The 22684-nt window shown below is 58.3% G+C and overlaps 10 protein-coding genes across 12 annotated transcripts; 4 read left to right on the top strand and 6 right to left on the bottom strand.

The window, feature by feature from the left end:
- The first annotated feature begins 92 nt into the window (after positions 1 to 92).
- Positions 93 to 1307, top strand: H310_14326 (hypothetical protein). Its single transcript, XM_008882158.1, has 3 exons — positions 93 to 109; positions 172 to 267; positions 332 to 1307. Exons 1-3 carry the CDS (start codon positions 103 to 105, stop codon positions 1006 to 1008), a joined length of 780 nt encoding a protein of 259 aa, XP_008880380.1. The 5' UTR covers positions 93 to 102; the 3' UTR covers positions 1009 to 1307.
- Positions 1308 to 2317: 1010 nt separating this feature from the next.
- On the top strand, positions 2318 to 3013 carry H310_14327 (hypothetical protein). Its single transcript, XM_008882159.1, has one exon. It carries the CDS (start codon positions 2391 to 2393, stop codon positions 2715 to 2717), a length of 327 nt encoding a protein of 108 aa, XP_008880381.1. The 5' UTR covers positions 2318 to 2390; the 3' UTR covers positions 2718 to 3013.
- On the bottom strand, positions 2319 to 4148 carry H310_14328. Of its 2 annotated transcripts, XM_008882160.1 has the most exons (4): positions 3809 to 4148; positions 3588 to 3759; positions 3299 to 3530; positions 2319 to 3215 (listed from the first exon to the last, which is right to left on the bottom strand). In XM_008882160.1, the coding sequence occupies exons 1-4, from the start codon at positions 4139 to 4141 to the stop codon at positions 3041 to 3043; spliced, it is 912 nt and encodes a 303-aa protein (XP_008880382.1). In that variant the 5' UTR covers positions 4142 to 4148; the 3' UTR covers positions 2319 to 3040. The 2 variants fall into 2 exon arrangements, with proteins under 2 accessions (XP_008880382.1, XP_008880383.1); XM_008882161.1 differs by having other exon boundaries at positions 2319 to 3530.
- Positions 4149 to 6149: 2001 nt separating this feature from the next.
- Positions 6150 to 11717, bottom strand: H310_14329 (the record flags this gene model as incomplete). 2 transcript variants are annotated; one of them, XM_008882162.1, is made up of 8 exons in its annotated part: positions 6150 to 7078; positions 7190 to 7411; positions 7465 to 8162; positions 8225 to 10410; positions 10649 to 11193; positions 11278 to 11358; positions 11411 to 11442; positions 11519 to 11717. In XM_008882162.1, the coding sequence occupies 8 exons, from the start codon at positions 11715 to 11717 to the stop codon at positions 6281 to 6283; spliced, it is 4761 nt and encodes a 1586-aa protein (XP_008880384.1). In that variant the 3' UTR covers positions 6150 to 6280. The 2 variants fall into 2 exon arrangements, with proteins under 2 accessions (XP_008880384.1, XP_008880385.1); XM_008882163.1 differs by lacking the exons at positions 11278 to 11358; positions 11411 to 11442; positions 11519 to 11717 and having other exon boundaries at positions 10649 to 11220.
- A 146-nt stretch (positions 11718 to 11863) lies between these two features.
- On the bottom strand, positions 11864 to 13405 carry H310_14330 (isocitrate dehydrogenase, NADP-dependent). Its single transcript, XM_008882164.1, has 2 exons — positions 13193 to 13405; positions 11864 to 13141 (listed from the first exon to the last, which is right to left on the bottom strand). Exons 1-2 carry the CDS (start codon positions 13359 to 13361, stop codon positions 12057 to 12059), a joined length of 1254 nt encoding a protein of 417 aa, XP_008880386.1. The 5' UTR covers positions 13362 to 13405; the 3' UTR covers positions 11864 to 12056.
- Positions 13406 to 14486: 1081 nt separating this feature from the next.
- On the bottom strand, positions 14487 to 15162 carry H310_14331 (hypothetical protein; the record flags this gene model as incomplete). Its single annotated transcript, XM_008882165.1, has 4 exons — positions 14487 to 14731; positions 14824 to 14933; positions 14988 to 15037; positions 15088 to 15162. The coding sequence occupies 4 exons, from the start codon at positions 15160 to 15162 to the stop codon at positions 14487 to 14489; spliced, it is 480 nt and encodes a 159-aa protein (XP_008880387.1).
- Positions 15163 to 15224: 62 nt separating this feature from the next.
- On the bottom strand, positions 15225 to 16452 carry H310_14332 (hypothetical protein; the record flags this gene model as incomplete). Its single annotated transcript, XM_008882166.1, has 4 exons — positions 15225 to 15901; positions 15949 to 16131; positions 16194 to 16246; positions 16298 to 16452. 4 exons carry the CDS (start codon positions 16450 to 16452, stop codon positions 15225 to 15227), a joined length of 1068 nt encoding a protein of 355 aa, XP_008880388.1.
- Positions 16453 to 16604: 152 nt separating this feature from the next.
- Positions 16605 to 18771, bottom strand: H310_14333 (hypothetical protein; the record flags this gene model as incomplete). The annotated part of the gene is made up of 8 exons (XM_008882167.1): positions 18314 to 18771; positions 18151 to 18258; positions 18007 to 18098; positions 17730 to 17951; positions 17488 to 17685; positions 17215 to 17430; positions 17061 to 17162; positions 16605 to 16994 (listed from the first exon to the last, which is right to left on the bottom strand). Exons 1-8 carry the CDS (start codon positions 18714 to 18716, stop codon positions 16605 to 16607), a joined length of 1731 nt encoding a protein of 576 aa, XP_008880389.1. The 5' UTR covers positions 18717 to 18771.
- A 160-nt stretch (positions 18772 to 18931) lies between these two features.
- Positions 18932 to 19374, top strand: H310_14334 (ribosomal protein S16). The gene has a single exon (XM_008882168.1). It carries the CDS (start codon positions 18970 to 18972, stop codon positions 19276 to 19278), a length of 309 nt encoding a protein of 102 aa, XP_008880390.1. The 5' UTR covers positions 18932 to 18969; the 3' UTR covers positions 19279 to 19374.
- Positions 19375 to 19568: 194 nt separating this feature from the next.
- On the top strand, positions 19569 to 21826 carry H310_14335 (hypothetical protein; the record flags this gene model as incomplete). Its single annotated transcript, XM_008882169.1, has 13 exons — positions 19569 to 19796; positions 19849 to 20129; positions 20175 to 20355; positions 20404 to 20433; positions 20490 to 20586; positions 20640 to 20734; positions 20782 to 20976; positions 21025 to 21072; positions 21121 to 21172; positions 21229 to 21302; positions 21356 to 21424; positions 21482 to 21617; positions 21663 to 21826. The coding sequence occupies 13 exons, from the start codon at positions 19569 to 19571 to the stop codon at positions 21824 to 21826; spliced, it is 1650 nt and encodes a 549-aa protein (XP_008880391.1).
- Between the last annotated feature and the right edge of the window lie 858 nt (positions 21827 to 22684).

The following is a 22684-nucleotide window of genomic DNA, read 5'->3' on the forward strand; positions in this document are numbered from 1 at the left end:
TGTATCCACAACGTACGCATGGAGTGGCGGCAGGTGCGGGTATTCATTTATACGGGTACCTTCGATTGGGTGCGACTTTTTGGTCATTTTGAAAATCGCATCATGCCCGGTAAGACCGCGCCGACGCCGTCGTTGATATGGAAGTCTCTCCTTCTGATGGGGTATGGATAGGCAAGTACCAAATTGTGCTGATCCGTCACGGCGAGAGCCAATGGAACGTGGATAACCGCTTCACGGGCTGGCACGACGTTCCTCTTTCCGCCGTTGGTATGTCTCCGATGGTCGCTTTCGACAGGTTTGTATACCGTGTTGACGAGCTCTGTTGTTGCAGGGGAGAAGGAAAGCCACGATGCCGGTAAGGTGTTGAAGGACGCTGGCTTTTCGTTTGACGTTGCGTACACGTCCGTGTTGAAGCGCGCGATCAAGACGTGCTGGAACACTTTGGAAGAATTGGACCTGATGTGGATCCCGGTGAACCGATCGTGGAAGTTGAACGAACGCCACTACGGTGCTCTCCAAGGCTTGAACAAACAAGACACTGTTGCCAAGTACGGAATTGACCAAGTCATGGTGTGGCGTCGTAGCTACTCGACCCCTCCCCCTGCCTTGGATGCGTCGTCAGAGTACTACCCCGGCAACGATCCCAAATACGCCGACGTGCCGCGTGAAGAGCTTCCGTTCACTGAATCCTTGGCGACCACGAAAGTCCGCGTCGTGCCGTACTGGAACGACGTGATTGTTCCGTCGATGAAGGCCGGCAAGAAGGTGCTCATTGTCGCCCATGGCAATTCCCTTCGTGCTTTGGTGCAGCACTTGGACAACATCTCCGAAGACACGATCACGGGCCTCAACATCCCCACTGGCGTCCCCCTCGTGTACGACTTGGATGAAAACTTCAAGCCGATCGTCCACGAACACGCGATCTCGCCGTTGTCTGGGCATTACGTCGGCAACCAAGAAGAAATCCGCGGCCGCATTGCTGGTGTTGCCAACCAAACCAAGGCCTAAACAACAAATAGAATGGATCTGTGCACACCCTCTCACGACGACGAACGTGCTGGGCTTGCACGACGCCATGCGGCGGGGAAGGTGGTTGCCTGTCGGCGGTCGTCGGCTGTCCATGGGCGCGCGCGACATGAATCGCAACGTTTATGCGTTTAACGCACATTGCATAGGTTTTATTCAGTCCATCGCAGTTCCGAGAGGTTTTACCTAGGTTCAATTCCGCCCGATCTTTTCATTCGCCTGACGTTGTTGATCGGATTTGTCAAATTTTCTTGAAATAAATGTCGCAATTTTGACACGGTCGCTCGTATCCACCAAATTTTCCCAAAAGATTGGGTCTTTTTCACGGTTTTTTCCATCCCTCGGCGAAGTTGTCCATTTTTCCATCACACGTAGTGGGCACGATCGCCAACGATCTTCGGTTCGACCGCAGGACGGCTGGCATCGTCGCCATCGTCGCCATGGGACGCAAGATGGATTCTCCGCGGTAGATACCGGCCATTTTCTCGCTTCATTTTACCCGAGCGACTACCATCGCGCGCCCAACCGACCGACCTTCATCGACTCGATGAATTCATCTCGCCCCACACCTCGCGATGGTTAGGTAATGTGGCGGTGGGAGTTCCGCGTGGCCAATGACCAGCCGACTGGTCAAAGCCCCGCGAATCTTTTCGCGAGCGCTGGCTCTTGTGGCTGCGTGGCGAGGTCGAGCGCCAGTGGCGTGTTCCGATATAACCAACGCGTGGTGTCGGGTTTTTGGACCCGTGACATGCGATGGGGCGTCGTTGCACATGCAGTGGCTCCATGTGGCTATGCGCCTCTGCCGGCAATGCTCCCGGCATACACGGCGGTCGACGGCGCATCCCCATCGACCGCGCCGCTGTGGTACGGGAGCACGTTGTCCATGGATGCCGAGTGTTCGGGTGAAACGGCTGGGCCACGGTTTCCATAGAAACTTCAAGTGGAATCAGTCGATATAACGTATGGTGCGTTTTATCGCGGTAAACCACATAAAACTGCCTATGTCGAACACGCTTAACGTATATAGCGCGTCCTTTTTCCAGTTTACCTCGCTTCGACCCTTTTAAGTGCGAATCGTCCGCCACCGTTGCGCGGCGGTCGCGGCATGGCGGCCGCCATGCCGCTCCTGCATGCAGGACCGTCCTGCACCACGAGCAAGAGTGACGCGATGGCGTGCACGCATCGTCCGTGTGGCCTGTTGTGCAATCGTGGTGCTTGTTCGAGAAAATCACGCTAAGTGCGACGTACGTTGGGGGCGCCATTACGCATGGCACGTGCATTACAATATGGCCGCGACGGTGGCGCGAGGACGGCATTTCGCATATTCCGACGGCCGCGACAGAGCAATTGCAGGAGTGACCGCAATGCGCGCAAGAACAAGGAGTGTGGCGAGCATGCACGAATACTTTGAAGAGGAGGACGACACACGGTCGAGTGGCGCGAGCTCCGGCCGGTCGAGCTCGTTCTCGTACAGGATGAGCATGGGCGGCCTCGACGACTGGGACTTCTCCGAAACCCGCGTCCGCCGTTGCAGTCATAGCAAACGCATTAGTTTCGACGACGACGTCAAGGTCGAGACGATTCCGTCCCTCTCGAGCATCGACGAAGCGACCAAGAAGAATCTGTGGTACTCGGCCGACGACTTTGCCAAGATGCAGCAACAGCAGCGCGCCGGCGACGCCCTCGGGTAGACGACAACGTCCCTCCCCTCCTCTCCATAGTGTGCTAGGTTCCTTCCTATTTATTCCAATCACGAGCAAAGTTTTGTTGCCTTCGAGGTCCCGCCGACAACGTCCTCCGCCGTTCTTGCGCCATGCATTCTATCCATGGCGCGGACAGCGAGCGGTCCTCGTTGGATTGCCGACGCATCTCCACGGCGGCCTCGTCGGCGCACAATGCTACCTTTGCGCGAAGCAGCCCGCCCGACTCGACCTTGATTGTACATTTTTCTTCTCTACCATCTAGTCTACATGATGCTTCAATCGTGCAACGAACGGTGCGGCGCAGACTCCTCTCACGCGGGCGGCGGGACGATGGTGGACGCGAGCATCGCGTGAACAAAGTCGAGTCGCGCTCGCTCCGTGGCGTCGTCGTCCGTGGCATCGCCATCGATGTCATCGTGATCGTCCGACTCCTTCCACGCCGTTGTCGAGATGTCGAGGAGCGCGCGCAACGCAATCGCCATGTCGCTTTCGACATGGTGAACACACAACGCGAACGGGACGGGCAAACGCAGCCACATGCAACAAACATGGCATCGGTCAACCATTACCTCGTCGGGACGATCTCGCTCGCGCCGCCCTTCAACACCCGCCGCGCCAGGTCAAAGTGGACGCGGTCCTTCACATGCCCATCCATGTCGACGGTGCGACCACGGAAGGAGCACCCGAGGGCTGCCAGCGGACACGCGTGCAGTTCCGATGCACACACAGCTTCATCGTGGTCGTGGCGCAGAAAGACGTTGCGGCAATGGGGGCACGTGAAGCGTGCGAACCCACAACTTACTAACGACGCAAGATGCGCTCGTTAGAGCGAACGGAGACATGGCGCCATCGTCCTACGCGAATGCCGGAATGCCGTGGCCCGGGTCAACGTCACGTCGAAGCACCCGTTGTCGAGAAACGCGCACGCTTCGGGCAATGCCGCAACGAGGCGCTCGATGGGTTTGCAGCGTCGAAGCGGCATGGGGTTGCATCGGCACAATGGACACTTGTCCTTGCGTTTCAGCGACTCCTACGACAACGGTCGATCTCCCACCCTCGCCGACATATGTGGACCGTACCCGCATGCAAGGATCGCAAAACACATGCGCGCACTCGGCACACTCGACGACCATGTCCCCATACGTATCGAGACAAATGGGGCACCGGAACGCTTGGTGCGCCGTCGCCACGGCGTCGCGCACACCTTGCTTGCGCAGCTCCACCATCGTATCCTTGTGGGCGGCAGGGTCCCATCGGGAGCCGCTGCTCGTACGTCGCTTCTTTGTCACGACCACGACGTCGTCTTCTTCGTGGTTCAGCTGCGTCGTGGTGGGCACACCGAGCGGGGACGACAGCGGTCGAGCTCGCGGCGGCGGCGCCAGGATCGCGGTGGACGTGGCGATGCTGCACATGTTGAAATGATGCAAGTATACAAATTCCCAGTATAACCGTCGCGCTGACTCGTTAGGGGTAGGGTGGATCCTTTTTCTCGGCGAGAACAGCGCCTTTTCAAGGGTTCGTTTGTATGAACGTTTGTATGTCTATACAAACCACAAGATAAAATGACGGCGAAGGCTCCAGGCGGCCCGCTGCCGGACGCTGCCATCGCGAACGGCGCTGCCGACCGCGCAAGCGCCGTCGTACGAGTGACTGTAGTAGTTGCCTCGCCATTGCATGACGCCCCCGCCCAACTCGCGTTGCCGTTGTTTCGTACGACAAAGTCTTGCCAGGGTTTGCTTGCCGACCACATGCGCGAATGGTGGGTTGCCAATGCCTTCGTGGCAGCGCTGCAACGTGCTGCACGAACGACGCTTCCGCTTGGACCGTGTATAGCTCTCGCCGCGTGCAGGGCGCATCCCTTCATCCACTCTACGCCGCAGCAGTGCCGAGTTGGATCGACGCGCGGCGCAGTCCAACACAAGTACGCGATATGCGCGAGCATGCCCGGGACACGTGTGGCTCCGCCACACCGTTCATCTCGCATCTCCACGCACGGCTCGAGAAGCTGCACACACTCGTGAACGGCAGTTCAGCTCAAGACGCAGGAATCCGATGATAGAAAGCTCCAGGTGGTGCACCACATGCAGCACCGGGTGCGGGTGTGGTGGATTCGGTCGAGGCTGGCGTCGGTGACGCAGGCGTCTTGGTGGCGGTTTGTGCAGTCGGGCAATGGGGTTTTGGTCACAGCGGGCGGTGGGGCCAACGTTTGTGTCGATGTGTTGCAGGTCCACCCCACCTGCCGCCGGCAAGATCTTCATGGAGCTTCCATGACAGTTTACAAGGTGGGTGCGAGATGGACGAGCGGGGCGGCGGTGCCGAGCGGACCTTTGCTGTTTCTGGCCGTCGAAGTTGGGATATGCAGGGGATGCCACATGACGCCGCGGCCGTTCTGGCCGCCATCGCGTGAGTTGGACAGGTCCAAGATGTGAGCGATCCGGCTGCGCTTGTCGACGTCGGCACGCCACAGCCGTTCGTGTGGCTCTTGTGGCGTCGAGGGTCGCATCGGATGATGCTGTCGATGTGGACTAAGGGCATGTCAACGAGCTGGTCCTTTGAGATCGGCAACCCACCAGTACGTACTCGCGCGCGAGAGGCAGCCAGGGCGACGCTCCAGTCCATGAGCATATTCCAAGTTGCCTGGATGTAGGCGGGGTTGTTGGCGCCGCTGCCAGTAGGGCCACCGCCTCGGGTCGACACGTGGCCGGTGAACCCTTGTTGACCGCCGATCGCGACGCCCGGGAGATGTACTGGCCGAACGAGTTTTACGGGTCCCTCTTGTCTGGGTTCCGAAGGATGACGCTGTCGTCTACGGTGCAAGGCCCGACGAGATTGGCCGAGCCCGTCACCCACCCGTGCGCCATCCACCGCGGAACGAGCCATGGAATTCGCCGCCGCCGCCGTTCGACACCCACGAGGGACATGGGAGCGTCGACGTGGTTGGCGGTACGTTTTCGGGCCGACCGCCGATTTTTCTCTCTTTTTTAAAATATTTGTTCAAAAATTTTATATTTTTGTTTCGGTCGGAAACGACACTGGACGGCGATGGTCAAGACGTCATGGACAACGGGGTCGTGCGATCGACGCAGAGGGTCCACCCAACTTTGCCAGGCATCCGACCACATCTGGGCCATCATGACCGAGGCAAACCCACGCCGCGGCAAAGCCAGGGAGAGGAGTTTCCATGCATGGGTGCCGTGGTGAATGCGAGTATGCGAGCCCGTGTGAGCGATCGCAGACGGTGTGTGTGTGCGGCGTGAGCGGTGGCATGGCGACAAGTCGGCGGTCATACCACGGAAGACGCTCGGGTGTTCCATGTGCGTGCGTGTGATGCCATTGCGCGTCTCCGACACTGACGTGTGTGTGTCCGTCTTGGACCTCCCCGTGCTGCACACGAGAGTGCTCCATCGTTGTGCGCCGGCCATCTCCATCTCGAGCCGTACGAAACAGGGCCTCTCCAACAGCAGCATCGCGCGATATTCGTCCAAGGCGGCACGATCGACTTGGGACGGCAAACGACGTGATGGTGCGATCGAAAATTCATTAATCGAGTGCTACGACAAGTGGAAACTGAGCTGGCCCTCCTCGATGCAGTAGAGAAGTTTGGCCCGCATGACTTGTTTCGACGTGTAGTCGGGGAGTTTGAGGTAGTTGGTGCACGTCGACGCGGACGGGAGCATGGCGTCGTTTGATGCCGCGTCGTCCGCCGTGAGCTTGCGGACCACGGTCAGCGTCGGGTCGAGCTTGGCGAGGCCGCCGATCGGAAGGCGGTGCGACCCCGTCACAAAGCGAACAAACAGTTTCTGCTGGTCAGGTGTCAACTCGGCGAGGATCTCGACCAGCCACTGAATCGCGCGACTCTCGGGGGTGTACCCATGGTCGCACACCATGGCGGCGCGGATCTCGTCGGCGCCTCCTGGCCACATTTCCCGCGACGGGTCGGCGAGAATCGCGCTCCAGTCGTCGGCAGACAGCATCGTCAACACGTCGAGCGGCGCGATCGACGAAAACCCGGCACGGAATGCGTCCACTTGGCGCTGGACCGACGTGTGCAGCAGCGCGGCCGCCGCCAATTCCACGTACGCAACCACGTTGTCGGTGGTGACGGGTCGGGCTTCGCCGTTCTCGCAGAGCGGCAGAGACGGCGGCAAGACAAATGTGAGCCCCATGTCGTTGACCGACGGATCGTCGCGGTGGGCGTACAGGTACGTCAGCGACCGGCCGAGCGTCGGGTCGAGAATCGAAATGTGCGCGAGCGCGTCAGACAACGGCGTGTGCAGCACCTCGCCTCGCACCAGTCGTAGAAATGGCACCGCCAGCGGCAGATCCAGCAGTCGCTCGTCCACAAGTGCCTGTGCCGTCAACGACGTGTCAGCATGATAGCGAGTGTCCACAAACACACCATGCACGCCTCCAATGCATCGCACGTCCATGACGAAAACGTCCTCTCTAGTGCCTCCTACCTGGGCGACGAGCTTGCCGAGAAAGTCAAAGAGCACGACCTGCGCAGACGTCGGCGATATCGGCCGAGGGTACAGTCCATGCGGGGCCACGATCGCGTCGAGCTCAGTGTAGATGGACGACGTCATATCAAACCCGTCCACCTGCGAGTCCAGCACTTGCGGGCTTGGCGGGACCAGGGCGACGAGCGCCTGCACGTCCGACTGCAGCAGCGTCACGGTGGTCTGTGTCAAAAGCGTTAGAAGCAGTGCCGCCGCCGACGATAACGACGACGTACTTGAGCCAGCGGCGTGCCCTCGCAGTGCACGGACGCATGCTTGGTGACGGCGCGGTAGTCGCGCTCGTACATGCGGCGGCCATTGCGCGCAGTCATGCGGTCGCCGTCCATCGTGACCAGTCCAGCGTCCGTCCCTGGAAACGTGACAGTGTCGCAGTGCGAGCATTGCAGCACGGGGTGGACGACGCTCGTCTTGCCGCGGGGATACGCTTGGGCCAAGTACGCGACTTCGCTGTCGCTCACAATCCACCACCGCCACGTCACGTCGCCCGACGTCGCGGCTGGCGCCGGCCGGCCTCGTTCAGCAGCAGCAGCGACGGTGCAGTGGCCGCATTGAAGCGACCACGCGCTTTGCGGCGCGCACACATGGCATTGCGGCTCCGTCGTGCTGGTTGGCTTGGTGCTGCCATCGTTCGATTGAGTGAGCAGAACGTTGTGCACAGGACAGATCGGCAGCGTGACGTGCGTGCATGCTTTGCAATGAATGACGGCGATGCGATGATACCCACGAATGGGCAACGCGTGGTGGGACGGCGGCTGTTCAGTTGCTTCGCCCTTGGTTTCCATGGTGGCAGGGATCCGCTTCGTTTCGTCGTCGGCATCCTCACTCGCATCGCCGTCGTGGCGCCACATCTTGAGCTGCTTTGCTTGCACTTCCTGGCTAACGAGCGAATAAAACTCGGTCGTCGGGCCCAGCCCTACCACCAGCAGCACCCGACCGTTTGTGAGGTCGTTTGGATCCGCGGCGGGTTGGTGGTACCTGTACCCACTTCGCCCAAGTACTCAATCTCAAGGATTGCATTCTGGCCGCCGTACGACGTCATGAGTTTCACTGCCGACTGCAGCAGCTTCGACCGCGCCACGCGCACCTTGAGCCGCGGAATCTTGGCTACACGTGCGACTGCAGCGGCTAACGCGGCTTCTTCCTGGCGGCGCGCCCCGGTGGCCTCTGTCGCCCGCGCACCCGTCGCGGCCGCCTCCGCTTTCCACAGCGTTTTCGACAAATACACGATGGCTCGCGCAGCCCCAAAGCTCGACGCGTACAAAAAGTGCAGCTTGGTCTCGAGCGGGAGCAAGAACGAATACGAGTGCAAGATCGCCAGGGCCGCCTCGGGAAATGCCGCCAGCGCCACGACAAGGGGTTGCATCAAGCACGTGCGTTGGATGTGCACCGCGAGCGCTGGCACTTCAAACGCCTTGGCCGGGACGGCCGACACGTTGTGGAGTAGCTCGAGCAAGGCCAAACTTGCGGCAAGAGATGGATGGGACGTCGACAATGCCGCCTTGTAATTTTCCACTGGCGGGGGCGAGTTCCGCGGCGGAGGCGCTGCGGTGGCTTCGGTCACGTGGAATGTCAACGGCACCGCGTCGCTCCACAACGCGTCGATGGACCACGCCTCCTCCTTGTTGCAACGACGCTTGCTCTGAAGCAGGGCTTCCAGGATCGTCATGGACGGCGCCAGGACGTCGCCATCCAGACTCGTGTAAACATGCGTCTTGACTTCTTCTGACGCGACGGTCGCACGGCGTCGATCGAGGCCATCGCTGTCATCGTCGAGCTGGGATCGCCCCGTCCATTTCTCCGCGACAAACGCCTCCATCGTCTCGATGCGTGCCAACGGCTCCACCAGTACGACCGTGTCTCGCCGTCCGGTCGACTTGTTTGCGTCGTCATCGTGGTCGACGCGAAGGCGCACCTTCAAGTGCTGCCCTAGCAACTCGACCATGGCCACTATCGCAGACGTGCCGCCGCCGCCTTGTCGAAACACGGACGGTGACGTCCCTGTCGCTGACATCGCTGCCACCACGTCGGCAAACGACAACGTGGTCGACTCATGAGTCGTCGACGGCGGGTGGTTCACATGCCACACCACGAGCTCTTGCAACGACGACACGAGCGCCGCCACCCACTTGGTTGCATCGACGCACGCCAGGACACGGCGGAATGCACAACTTGCGTCGGGCGACGATTCGAAACAGGCCACCAGCGCTGGCACGACCAGACTTGTCGAGAGCTCAAATGGCGTGGCGCTGCCGACACCAAACACACGTTGCAAGCGACCGGCAATCGTTTCCCCCGTAAGACGTAGTGGCGCCGCGTGCAGGTCCTTTGCAAGGGCCGCAAGGTCGTCCAAGACGGGCGTCGTCATCGGACCCGTCGTGGCGTACGTGGCCAAGAGTTGGCTCGCGCCGATGCTTTCGGCCGTCGCCATCGGGTCGTTCGCAACGCGTTCCAGCGCGCAGTACACTCCGTCGCGGACAAACCGCACATGATACACGTCATACGCGTGGGTGAGGGCGAGCGACATGACGAAGAGAGCCACCGACACGTCGTTCGTGCTGCCGCCGTCGTCGCGGAGGGTTGCCAGGCGGCGATGCACAGGTCGTTGCAATGCCGCCGTGATAAAAGCGCACAGCACATCGACGTGGACCAGCGCGCGGTGCGAGATCGTGGTCAGCATCGAGTTCAACACGTCAACGTACAGGGTGCGGACGGCGCGACTGGCCGCGTCCGTCGCGTCGGCTAGACCTGCCAACGACGCGACGAGCGCCGGCAAGAGCCACGTCGTCAGAGCGGTCGTGGCCAACTCAACCACGTCGCTGTCGTCGTTGGTGGGTGCCGCACTCAGCGACACCACGACCGCGTCGATGAAGAGCAACGATTGACGGACGAGCTCGCGATGTTGCGGCGCCGCCCGCGTCAGGATTGCGCACAGCACCGACACGACCCCGCTGTCGACCATGCGACGGCCGCACACACGACCGACCGCCGCCAAAATCTGCAGCAGCAGCGCGTACGTCGTCGGCTTCATGTTCTCTGGCATTCTCGTGGCAGTCGCCGTGGGATACGAAGCCAACATGCTCAGCACGTGGTCGAGAACGTCCGTGTCGATCACGGCCATGACCTGGTCCTTGTCGGCTTGCACCGTCGGGCTGTGGCACAACCTACCAGGCACCACGGGCGTGAGCCGCACCTCTTTCCACGCAATACCACAGGCACAAGCGCACTCGACGGCGTTCGAAAATGCGCGGGATCGCCGCCACGACGGCGTTGTCGCCGCGGTGCTTGGATTGCAATACGAAGCACAAACGCGTCTCGATGGAAAGCGAGCCCACCAGCGGACTCGTGGTGTTTGGCCGCTTCACCGCGCCAAGTTTGCCAAAAACGCAGCAGGTGACGTACCGATTCAAGCAGTCGAAGCCGTGGTACACAATGTCGGCGTCGAAAGACCGCGTGAGATTGAGGACCAGTTGCACGCCGCCACCGATTTGCACCATTGCGAGCGATGGAACGTCCGTGCACACGAGCGCGGCGGTGCGCGCGGCCGTTCGCTGAACATCCACGGCAAAAAAGTCGACAAATTGAAGGAGCGCAACGAGACCGTTCTCGCGCAATGCGGCGGCGCGGCCGGCGGGGGACGAGCACAGACGCTCGAGCATACGCAGCGCCAGCTCCGCCACGTCCATGTACTCGATGTTGAGCAGTTTGTCGCACAAACTGGCGACGACGTTCGCCGAGACAGCCATCTCGATGGCGGACGAGCAAACGTCGAGAACGATCGCCAAGGCGCGGCACGAAAGTAAAAGAATCTCCATCGAGTCGAGCGGGGGCGCGGCCACGAGCTCCGCCAGTACGGGAACAAACGCATCAGCACGGAAGCCTGACAACGTCAGCATTTCTTCCGACGACGACATCGAGAGGATTTCGCAAAGCTCCGACAAACTTGTCTACAGGATGGAGTCAAGATAAGGGCGTGCTCGTCACGTCATGAAGGGACGTCGATGATGGTACGATCGATGCAGCATTCCTACCATTTGAACATGCGCGGGGTTTGACGGTTGGATCTTCTCGAGAAGGATGCGGAACTGTGGATTGTTGGCGCCAAAAATCATCTACGAGGGCCGTCAGCAGCGCGCACTTCTTCGACCCATCACGCAGTCGTACTGGCAGGTCACCTCCCAACTGTCCCAGAAGTCCTACACAACGGCAACATTCTCGTTGAGCCGTGGAGAAGGAGGACGTCAGCGCGCGCGCTGTGCATAAGAGGGTTACCTCGAAGGGCCTGTGGCAGGTCTTGCGGTTGACGTGACAGCGCGCGAAGCGTTCGCATCATGTCGTGTTCGCTCAAGTCTTCGTCGTCACTCATGTCGGCGGCGGCGGCAGCGACGCACTCGATTGCCAGACGAGGCAGAACGACTGTCTGTCCGTCCTGGACATCGGTCGGGTAAATCGGATGCACCATCGAGTCCATTTTGATTCGCTAAAATGCTCTCCATTTTATCCAATCAAACAAGCAGTGACGTGGCACAACCCAACACAGCGCATCATCACGGCCGGCAGCTCGCGACCACCCACCACCCATCGCGCTGCGATCGACGCGGGCGATCCATCATCCGCTTGGTCAGGAAGACAACGCTCCCGATCCCACGCCGCCGGCGATCGACACTGTGCTCACGAGCAGCAGGCCACGTGGTGTGGTGGTTGGTTCATGGAACTGGTCGCGCCTGTGCTTGGAAAGCGCTCGAGCGACACGATCGATCGACGACGGATCGTTTGTCTAGGCGTTGTCTATATTAGTAAAGTTGGGAATTTATTGCTCGAGGGCCGCGAGCTTCTTGGTCAGGTTGTCCGCGACGGCGTCGAGGAATTCAAACGTGTTGAGCCAGTGGTGGCGTTCCATCTTGTCTTCATGGATCAAGAGAGCCAAGTCTTTGGTCATTTGGCCATTCTCGACCGTCTCGACCACGGTCGCTTCCAGCAGCTCGCAGAACGTCTTCAACTGGATGTTCTTGTCAAGGGACGCACGGTGCATGAGACCGCGGGTCCATGCAAAGATCGACGCGATCGAGTTGGTGCTGGTTTCGCCGCCCTTTTGGTGCACGCGGTAGTGGCGGGTGACTGTTCCGTGGGCAGCTTCCGCTTCCATCGTCTTGCCGTCGGGAGTGACCAACACACTAGTCATTAAACCCAGCGAGCCGAACCCTTGGGCCAAAATATCCGACTGCACATCGCCGTCGTAGTTTTTGCACGCCCATACAAAGCCGCCCTTGGACTTGAGCACTTGGGCGACCATGTCGTCGATCAAGCGATGTTCGTACCAGATACCGGCAGCCTTGTACCTGGCGGCGTATTCGGTGTCGTACAAGTCTTGGAACACGTCCTTGAATTGACCGTCGTAGCGCTTCAGGATCGTGTTCTTGGTCGACAAGTACAATGGCATCTTGCGGTCCAACGCGTACTCCAACGACGCGCGCGCAAACCCACGGATCGATTCCTTGGTGTTGTACATGCCCATGCCGACACCGCCGTCGGCGCCGTTGAAGTGGTATACTTCCCATTCTTGCGGCTGTTGGGACGCATCATCCGGGACGAACGTCATCTTGAACGTGCCCTTGCCAGGCGCGACAAAATCAGTTGCCTTGTACTGATCCCCAAACGCGTGGCGACCGATGATGATCGGTTCCTTCCACCCAGGGACAAGCTTGGGGATATTCTTGCATAGAATCGGTTCACGGAACACAGTGCCGCCCAACTCGTTGCGAAGAGTGCCGTTGGGCGATTTCCACATTTGCTTCAACTTGAATTCTTGCACGCGTTGTTCATCGGGCGTGATCGTCGCGCACTTGATGCCGACGTTGTGGCGCGCGATCGCGGCCGCGGCATCCAACGTCACCTCTACATAAGCCCATCTGTGACAAATGTCGACACACGATCCACATCACGTACGATCGTTGGTCGCGTCACGGTGCTCGACGCCCAAGTCGTAGTACTCGGTCTTCAAGTCCAAGAAGGGGAAGATGAGCTTGTCCTTGATGAGCTGCCAAATGATGCGGGTCATCTCGTCGCCGTCAAGGTCGACGATCGGGTTTTCGACGTGAATTTTCGCGAACACCATGGTGATGACGGAGGGGAGCGAAGTACTTGCGGCCTTGGACGACAAACGAAAAGTGATGCGGTGAATCCCTATGTGCTCCATGGAACCTCTCAAATTTTATAATATTTTCCTGTTTACAAATCGGGTTGGTTCCAACTGCAAGCATTTGAAGTTGACATGGCCACCACGCCGCTGCCGCCATCCGAGCGAATGACTTGGTTGACGGCACGCTTTGTGCAGCCTTGCGCTCCGTTCGACCGCACTAGGCATGCATGAAGAGGCCCATGTCACAGAGTCTATCGTATGCTGCATGCAGTGCGCTTGCTCCATGAGGTTGGTCGAATCGCAGAGGATGTCGTCGACGATGATTCGAACAGCCTGTCGTCCGTGGAGAATTCGCATCTCTGTAGGGTTCCGGTGCTCCATCACCGAGACGTCATTCGACGTGACAGCGTCGTCCGCCAAACAACAGCCGCGGTCTCTCGTCACCTTTGCAACGTCCGTCGTCGTTGGCATGTTTTGTCCCGGGTGAACATTATGTTTCAAAGGTCACATCCCCATCGCGCGCGCTTGAAGTTGTGTCTGCAGCCCGACGTCCTCCCTGCCACTTGCCATGCCACTCGGGCACCACACGCCGGGCACATCGTCTGACCGCGCTCCTCACATGGCGGTCACCGCGTTCGCCTCCATCCTGCGCCGCCGGCGTGGATTTTGGTGATTGACGTTGCAACAGGCCACGGTCGCATGGAGGCACCCACGGTCGCCAACTCCATGATTGGCTAGAATGGAAGGAAGGCTGGTGTGACGCGCCCTCGTCATGCCATTCCACGGATACATCCACGTGGTAAGATCGTCGTCGAGACTCGACACAGCGCGCCGCCCGCTCAACCTGGCGCAGTTGAAAGCGAAGCCGATCGCAAGATGTGTACGATGCGAGTGAAAGCACGGGGCCAGGTCGTTGCTCCGAGGACTAGATCGAGACAGCCTTGTTTGACCGGATCCAAGATAGTCGAAGAGACAGGAACACACGTGGCAGTCCGCGATGGAGATCGCGAAGGGAGTCGCTTTTGGGCAGCGTCAACGCCGCCCCAAATGCATTCAACAGTCAACGTGACGAGCACTTGACGTCCTTATCGCCCTTCTTGGTCATCTACGTCGTTTTATGTCCGCCGCATCGTCCATCGTCGATCGAATGCGACTAGCACACCGAAACAATTGCTGCACGATCCAGTAGAGCGGCATGAGCGGCGCAAATACAATCAGCGTCGCCTGGACACAGTACACGCGAAACGGAAAGCGCAAAATGTAGAGGGCGACGCAGACTCCGATTGCCCAGAGCACCCCCACCAGGACAAACACCACAACGTACTCCCACTCGTCGCCCTTGACGTCTACCGCAGGCACGACCAGCTCAGTTTCGACGACTCCCGTTGCCGCCATGCCAAGACACATGATGCAGCACGTCGACGCACCAACGGCGTACCTGCGCGCGCAGGAGTGGGTCGCTGGATCGCACTCTTGTGTCGATCGTGCGAGCGGTGCCGACCTCCTCGGTTGTGCATGGAGTGCTTTGGCGGAGTGTTCTGCCAGACCCTACACAGCCATGACGGTCCATGTCACGCCAGAGAGGACACGACGTCGTCGTACGGAGAGCCTGGAAAGATCACGGGTTGTTGTGTCATGTGCTCGTGGCAGTCCTAGCGTCAGGTCAGTTTTGTTCGATCGTCGAGACGTTCGTGGAGCGCACTCGTCCTGTGGGGCTGGGCAGCACGTGCTCCAGCAGCATCGTTGTCACCGTCGGCCGGCCGTCGTCGTCACGCATCGCAGAAAGGTACCGCAGTGCCGTTTCGCACGACAGACGTGTAACTGTCGCCATGACGTCGCTCAGTCGGTCAAGTCAATCGCGTCGTGGACCAGCGGGACAACGCCAGGTGGGATGCGCTCGTCGTCATCTGAAACAAGGTCGACGACGTCGTGAGATGCCGCGACGTGGCGGCTCCAGCCTCGCGCCACTTTGTGCGGTTGCTCGCATGACGAGCTTGTCGAGCGTCCGCGTTCTGCACTGGTTCGCACTGGCGCGGTGTTCACTCGACTGCCGCGCCGCTTCATCCGGCGTGGAGATTCCACGGATGCCAGAGCCACGACCCGCTCCACCTGCCCAGTTTCGTGCTTACGGCGCGATGTCGACGAAGAAGCCGTTGGGTGGGGGTTGTCGGGAGGTGGGTTCACTGCCTGGGCGAGCAATCTCGACCACGTCAAGTCCCCGAGACACACAGGACATGTTCCGACATGGGGAATCCCCAGCACGCCGTTGTCTTGGTCCAAGAACCGCGTCGACATGCATGGCACGTGCGCCTTCATGGAGCAGTCGAGGTAGCAATGCAGCGTTGGCTCGCAACGACTTGCGATCGGTTGAGCGCACACATCACATTCGGTGGAATCGGTCGGGGGAGACGGACAGCCATCGTGGGCGGATGGAAAGTCGTCCAGTGGAGTCCACACAGTTCGCATGTGGTCTGGAAGTCGAAACGAGTCGAGCGTGCGGCTCCACTCGAGAAAATCTACAGCCCGTCGTGTTGGTGTGGGTGGCGTGCAACAAAACTCGCACCGTGCGACGTGTACGACAGCGTCAACGACAGGCCCGACCATGGACGCACGTTGAGCACGAGGTGCAATTCCCGCACCTTGCGCTGAATCGATCGCATGGGGCCCAGAGATTTGTCCGTTTTGAGGTGCCCCATCGTTGGTTTCGTGAACCTGCTGTTGTACGGGTGCTGCCACAACCACTCGACTACATGCTTGCGGGTGACAAGGACGAAGGTGTCGAACGTGCGTGGTGGGCACCGAACGTACACTGCAGCGCTAGCTCTTTCGTGGGGAAGCCGTGCACGACCAAGACCATCTCCCTTGGACCATACAATCGGCGCAAGGTCAAACGCGAACCACACCTCTCTTACCACGGTCGATGCTTGAACGTTTTCTTCGCTCCTTGCACGAGCTCACCATTGTGCTGTCGAATGCGTCGCTTGGGGCTGACCGTGAAGCCTATATAGGACAGCCGCATGCGCTTCTTCCGTTCCATCGGCGTCAGTAAGTAGCATGCCAGGAGCATCTCGCCCGACGCTGATGTCGTCGTATTGACAGTGAATCGCGAATGCTGCAAAGGTTGGAAAAAAATTGGACAAAAATGCTTGGAATTTTCGCTAATATTTAACAAAATCCGATGGATTTTCTTCAAACGTTGAGCACCACCGCGCAAAAAGATCAGCGGCGGGTGCCGCGGGAAAGACAAAGCCACTCGGGAGGGTCGTTCGCACCAATGCTTCTGGCAAGAGGAATGTGGTAAATCGAGTCGCCATGTCCTTGCACGACCAACGAGTACGGCAGCGATTCGACGATTTCAACTTGCAGGGCGCTTGTTGCCGAGTTCGATGTTGACGTGACGCCGTCGGGCTTGAGCGTTCGATCGAGGACGCGGACACCGACAATCGTGGAATCGCGCCACCTGTCGATGAGGTCTCGCGAGATGTGGAATTGGTCGGCGAGCACCACGATGTGGTCTCGCATGAAGTCGTTGGTGACGACTCGCACGTTCTGCAACGACGACGCCAAGTGCAGGCTTCCATACAGCCAAAACAAATCGTCCGGTGCAACCTGGGCGCATCCACGGCAGACCGACCGTCACACACGAATCATCCAAGTCGAATTGTCGATACATACCTCGCGCCGGCACTTGAACGCCTGGTCGCGGGCTTCCCACTTGTCCAAAAACGCCTTGTCTGCGTTCGTGCGGGTGCGATGGACCTTTTTTCCTTCCTTCTGCTACACCCCCACATGAAACCTCGATGACGTGGCAAGACCAAGTAGAGAGTACCAGTCGTCGGGACGCAGTCGATGCCTTGACGCTAAGCAGCGACACCTCGTTGAAGTAGATGGACGGCATCGTGACTGACACGACGTGGCCGTCGGCCTCGAGCTCGGCGATGACTCGGTCCACGTAATCAAATCGAAACGCGCCGCCTTCAAAGTTCTGGTTCAAGTACGCCACATTCGGGCCGTCCACGATGAAGTGCATCTTGCCAGGCGGAACCTGCTTGCTCCTGTCAGGATCGAGAAAACCAGGCAACGAGCACGACGCGCGACGTACCTGCGCATGCCGCCGCGCCAGCCATGCTTCAAACTCCGCCAAAGCGCGTTCTTTCAACATGCTCGTCTTGGTCGGTATGGCAGTCGAACGATGTTTCGATGGCGCGGTGCATAACGCGCGGACTGCTTGGAGCAACTGCGCCGTTTCGGATGGACGCACCTTGAGCTTTTCCAAGGAGGTCCCACAATGGGTGCACACCTACGAGACGTTGGCCATCGACGTGTCGAGAGGCGCGTGGGTACGGGTTCGGTCAAGGCAAGCCGGGAAACCCTCCAGTCGTCCGTGGTGCCCGTTGCCGACGAATTCGTGTCATGACCCGCGTCGAGCAGGCGAGGTTCGAACGAAGCTTCCCAAACGGCCGCTTCCGCGCGTGAAAACTGATACCGCAGCACGTGAAGGTCGTCCATGATGCTGCGAACAAGTCCTTCGTGGCCGTGCTTCAGTGCTGCCAGTGCAAACGATGCCTGCATCCATGCTCTCAGCACGCGCACGGCAATCGTACGATGATATGCGTCGTACCAGAATGGGGCCAACAGTGTCTGGCGACAAATATATCGACGACGCAGACTTGACAGACTCCCACCGCGTCCATGCCGCACCCATGTCGCCAACTGAATGAACACGTCACGAAATACGTCCACAAGTGGTAGTTCGCAAACGTACCGTCAATGTAGTGCTCGAGGAAGGGCGCGTGGACTCGAAAATGCGGGGGGGACTGTGGAAATCGCGACTCGCGGATGCGCAGCGCGTCTTCTGCGTGTTGGATATGCCCTACATACAAGAATGGACGTGTTCATGATCGAGCTTGAGAATCAAGGGTACATACCATGCTTAATCATGAGTGACATGACAGACGCCATGGTACCGTCACTTGGTCCTGCTGGGTCGTCACGTAGAAAGTTGTTGAAGTACGCCATGACTGCATGCACGAACGTTGGGGACAGAGAATCGTGCTGCAGACATTTGTAGAAGAACGCGTCCGAGCCCTTGGAGTCGTATGGCGACACGCGCGACGCCAGCACGTCAAACACTTCCTCGATAGTGCTGTTGCTTGAATAGAGGAGGCGATGGATCGGCGGCCGATACCCCAAATCCTTTTTCATGGCGTCGGTGCTAAATGATTGATGTGGCATCGTCATGGCGACCTGCACCATGCGCTGATATCGCGGCGTTTTCTCTCGAGACCACCTCCCCAAATGCTGTCGTATGTGTCCATGGAAGCGGCGCATCACACGCGCGGTCCAGCCTGCAGCGCGCGCTATTTCGCAGCCAGTTACATCCGGACAAATTATCCGGATGAGATTGGGATTTTCTCGGGTCGATGCTTTCGTCTTCGCTGCAATATCACGAAATCAATCCATTTGATTCGCTGGAATTCGACCATTTTCGATAGTTGGACCAATCAGACGCATTCAGAATTCGATTTTATGGCAGATTTGGCGGTCTCGCAAGAACCACCAACCGATTGTGCAATTGAGCGTCATGGTTGTCCGCCTCCGCTTGGCCCGATGGGGCCGCGTCCACTCGCCGTTCTACCGCATCGTTGCCGCCGATGCGCGCTGCCCTCGTGACGGGCGTCATTTGGAAATCCTGGGCACGTACAACCCGATTGCTGCGGCGGATGGAGTGAAGGAACTGCGTGTGAACAACGACCGCATCAAGTACTGGCTGAGCGTCGGCGCCCAGCCCAGCGACCGCGTTGCGTTCTTGTTGGGTCTGGCAAACGTGCTGCCCATCCCGCCGTCTCGTCAGTACACGAAGAAGAACCAGTCGAAGCAAGAAGACAAGTAGACGACACCCCAACAAACACATACCCGCGACAGCCCAACCTCGCGCGCGCCCTTCATAAGCCTAGAATAACATCCCAACCGCCCTCATCCTTTCGTATCCCGGTGTCCTATATCGTGCTGTGGTGTCGCATGTTATGTCTAAGCCCATCATGTGGCGCCACGTCCCACGCAAACGGTTGTATTGCGCCACGAGGGCTCCGCGACATCTAATATTCCGGCCACCTGCGCCTTCATCCTTTAAGCGAGCATCTCGTTCTTCGTCAACTGTGAGCCGCTTTGGCACGAGGTAGTATGGCGAGGGGCGGCAAACGGCGGAATCAAGTCCTGCGGGGCAATACTCACATCGATCAACATCACATTGTGCCACCGCCTGCGAAGAAGGCCAAATGCACCCGCGTCCCGACCAAGCACGTGCCCGTTGATTATGCATTTACGTCGGCGCTGGGCAACGACGGCGACGCGGCATCCGCGGCAGTCCTGCAGCACGACGGGTGCATATACGATGCCCATCTTCATCAAGTCGTCTCCCTTCGCTTGTACTCCACCTCGTGTGACCAACTGCATGGCGTAGGCCTTTTTGGCGTCGCGACGGCATGCAACGTGCCTGCTGCAGCTCGTGGCCACGGACTACGGGTACTACGTGTGGCAGCGGCGCACGCGCTGGCACGGCGACGAGGCTTCTTCGAAGGACGTGACAATGACGGAGCTGTCGCCGCGCACTGCTTTGATGCAGGAGGCCATCGACTTGTTCACACAAGCGTTTGAGCAAAGGGCGGGAGTGCGGTGGGTCGACCGGTTCGACAACGCGCTGCGGATGCAGCCCATGCCGTCGGAGAGTTGCGGACGATTCTGGTGCGTCGACTGTGCGGCCTTTGTCGAGTCTGAATGCTGGATTAGCTTTGTCGCAATGGAGTATCCGTCTGCAAGCACTGCTTCGTTGCATGTGCGGTGCCCGCCGGCCATGCACACGGACGTGCGCAAGCTCATGTCGCTGCTCTACAAAGACGTCGAGTGTCCTGTCTTGAGCTCGCGGGACGACGACGACGACGATGACGGCGTGTTTGCGATGCCGCTGCCAGTTTGGACACTGTGATATTCATGGAGATGACTCACGTTCGTGTCGTAGCTGCCGTACGCCACCGTCGCCATTGACTTTGTACACTTCTTTGTGTTTCATCGAGGCGAGGCAGCGCCGACATTGTCGACGTGTAGGCGAATGCGATTCTCGATCAAGTGGCCGCGGCACTGCAGTCCAAGTCTCGCGGGCGCCGCGGCAAACTTCAAGGGTGGAGCAATTTGTACTTTTCAGGTAACTTCCAACTCTTGAATCGTTGGTCAGCCACAACGTCGGCCATTGTGCAGCAATTCCACACACGTACCCACCGCACAACATGCTCGATTCGACGACAACGATTGAAAACTGCCGCGAGATGCTCAAGGAACTGCACATGTCGAGTGTACGTGTGTTTCATGATCTGCGTCGACTGACCGGTCGGAGGTGCAGCCGACCCGATCGTTGGTGCACCATTTGGCCCCGCCGGACTTTCTCGCGCAAAAGTATGCGGCCCTAGGAGTCCATCTCCAAGTCGTGCCGACCGAATCTCTCGAGTACGACCTCGTCGCGACCTACCTCGACAACTCGAAGGCCCATGTTCAGTACAAAATGACGATTCAATCCGTCTATCGCATCAACAAGGCGGCAAGTGCATCTGTGCAACGTTGCGAGCGGTCACGGCCGGCATGGTAGGACGAAGCCATGGCGTTCAAGCCGTACGAAGTGCTTGGGAATCGAAAGGTGCAGCTTCATTCCGCCCAACGGTACCTCTGCATGGATGGCTCGTAGCTGCTCTGGCATGGTAGCACACTGGCCAACTGGCCTGGAATTCTCAAAGACGGTCGGTTGTCGTCGGACGAGCTCGTTGCAATCGTTGGCTGAGAGGTAAGCGCGTAGGCCTTCAAATTGCACCCCCCCATGTCGCAAGCAACGGCCATTGCTTTGGCAAAGGCATTTACTTTAGCGACTCGGTATGTGCTTCAACAGTCCATGCTTCTTGACGGAACTGGATTGCTTTTGCTAGGTGTCGCGATCGGCGCCGTACTGCCGCGTGACCATGGAAAAACGCACGGGGATTCTGTTACTGAGCGAGGTGAGAGCGTCGTCCACTACTGCCCTTCGGAGTGTGATTGGCATGTGGGTGGCATAGGTCGCACTGGGCAACCCAAATCCGTGCACCACGACCAACACGCGAGCCCAGTCGGCAGTGGACTTTGTCGAGTACCACAGTGTCCTTGGAGTGGGCTCTTTCGCTCCGTCGCCCGACGGCGAGCACGTTCTTCCAGGTCCATGAACACTAGTGCTCCTGCTCTGTTACTCATCCGCCGTAGATGGCGCGGTGATCCCGATAGGGCCGCTCAAGCATCATCCCATTGGCGGCAAGCGAGCAGCCCACATCCACGTTGGCCTCGACTACAACGAATACGTCATTTACAACCCGGCGCAGACGCGCATGCGGTACCTCGTCGTGACGGACTTCGGCTTTGACATGTAACGAAAATGGCATGGACAATTGGTGCAAGATACAAAACTCGACATGTGCGCCATTCTGACGTGTCGAAGTTTTATTGTTAAAACGTCATGGCTTTTTAAGTTAATCCTTCCTGAATTGACGTTAAGCCTACCTCGACTGCGTTTTTCCTCATGGTATATAGGTAAAAGCTTCAAGAAATTTCGATACATAGGAAAATTCGTACGGATAATTGAATGTATATAAACGTCAAGATAACCGTGTACGCCAAAATGTACACATTTATTTCCATTCAAAAGGAGCCCAGGAGACCACACAACTGCACCCATCGACAATCTCAACCATAGCTTGGTTTGGGCTTGTACAAACCAATCTAAATTACGACTTCATTGACGAAAAAAGAATGTCAATTCACAGTTGAGATTATTAATGCAAGTCAAGTTGTTGTCGTGCATAGATGACTTCGACCACACGATGTCGTACAATTTTCTGATTGTTCCTGCGTTAGGTTTGGCAAATACAGTGACGAAAATTTCATCTTTCGACAAAGAAATTGGGTTGAAATTCCCAAAATATCAAAATGACCCAGTTGCACGTCGAAAAAATCGAAAACGACGATATGTGATAGTCGTACGTTCGTCAAGATAGAATGATTCTCCAAAGATACGAATATTTTGAGGAAACACTCAATATACTTCTTGTCATGCACGCGCAAGATATCCCGATTCGAATGGACCCAATTACATCTATTTACAATGTTTTATATTGTCCGAATGCAAAAGAAAATTTGACGTCCAACTCTTACCTTCGTCGTTCACCTCCAAAAAGTGTCATTTTGGGAAAAGGGGATGGATTTTCTTGACACGTATCTTGTTCGGTCCT

Source organism: Aphanomyces invadans, assembly GCF_000520115.1.
Source record: "Aphanomyces invadans strain NJM9701 unplaced genomic scaffold supercont1.66, whole genome shotgun sequence".
NCBI classification, from domain to species: domain Eukaryota; phylum Oomycota; class Saprolegniomycetes; order Saprolegniales; family Verrucalvaceae; genus Aphanomyces; species Aphanomyces invadans.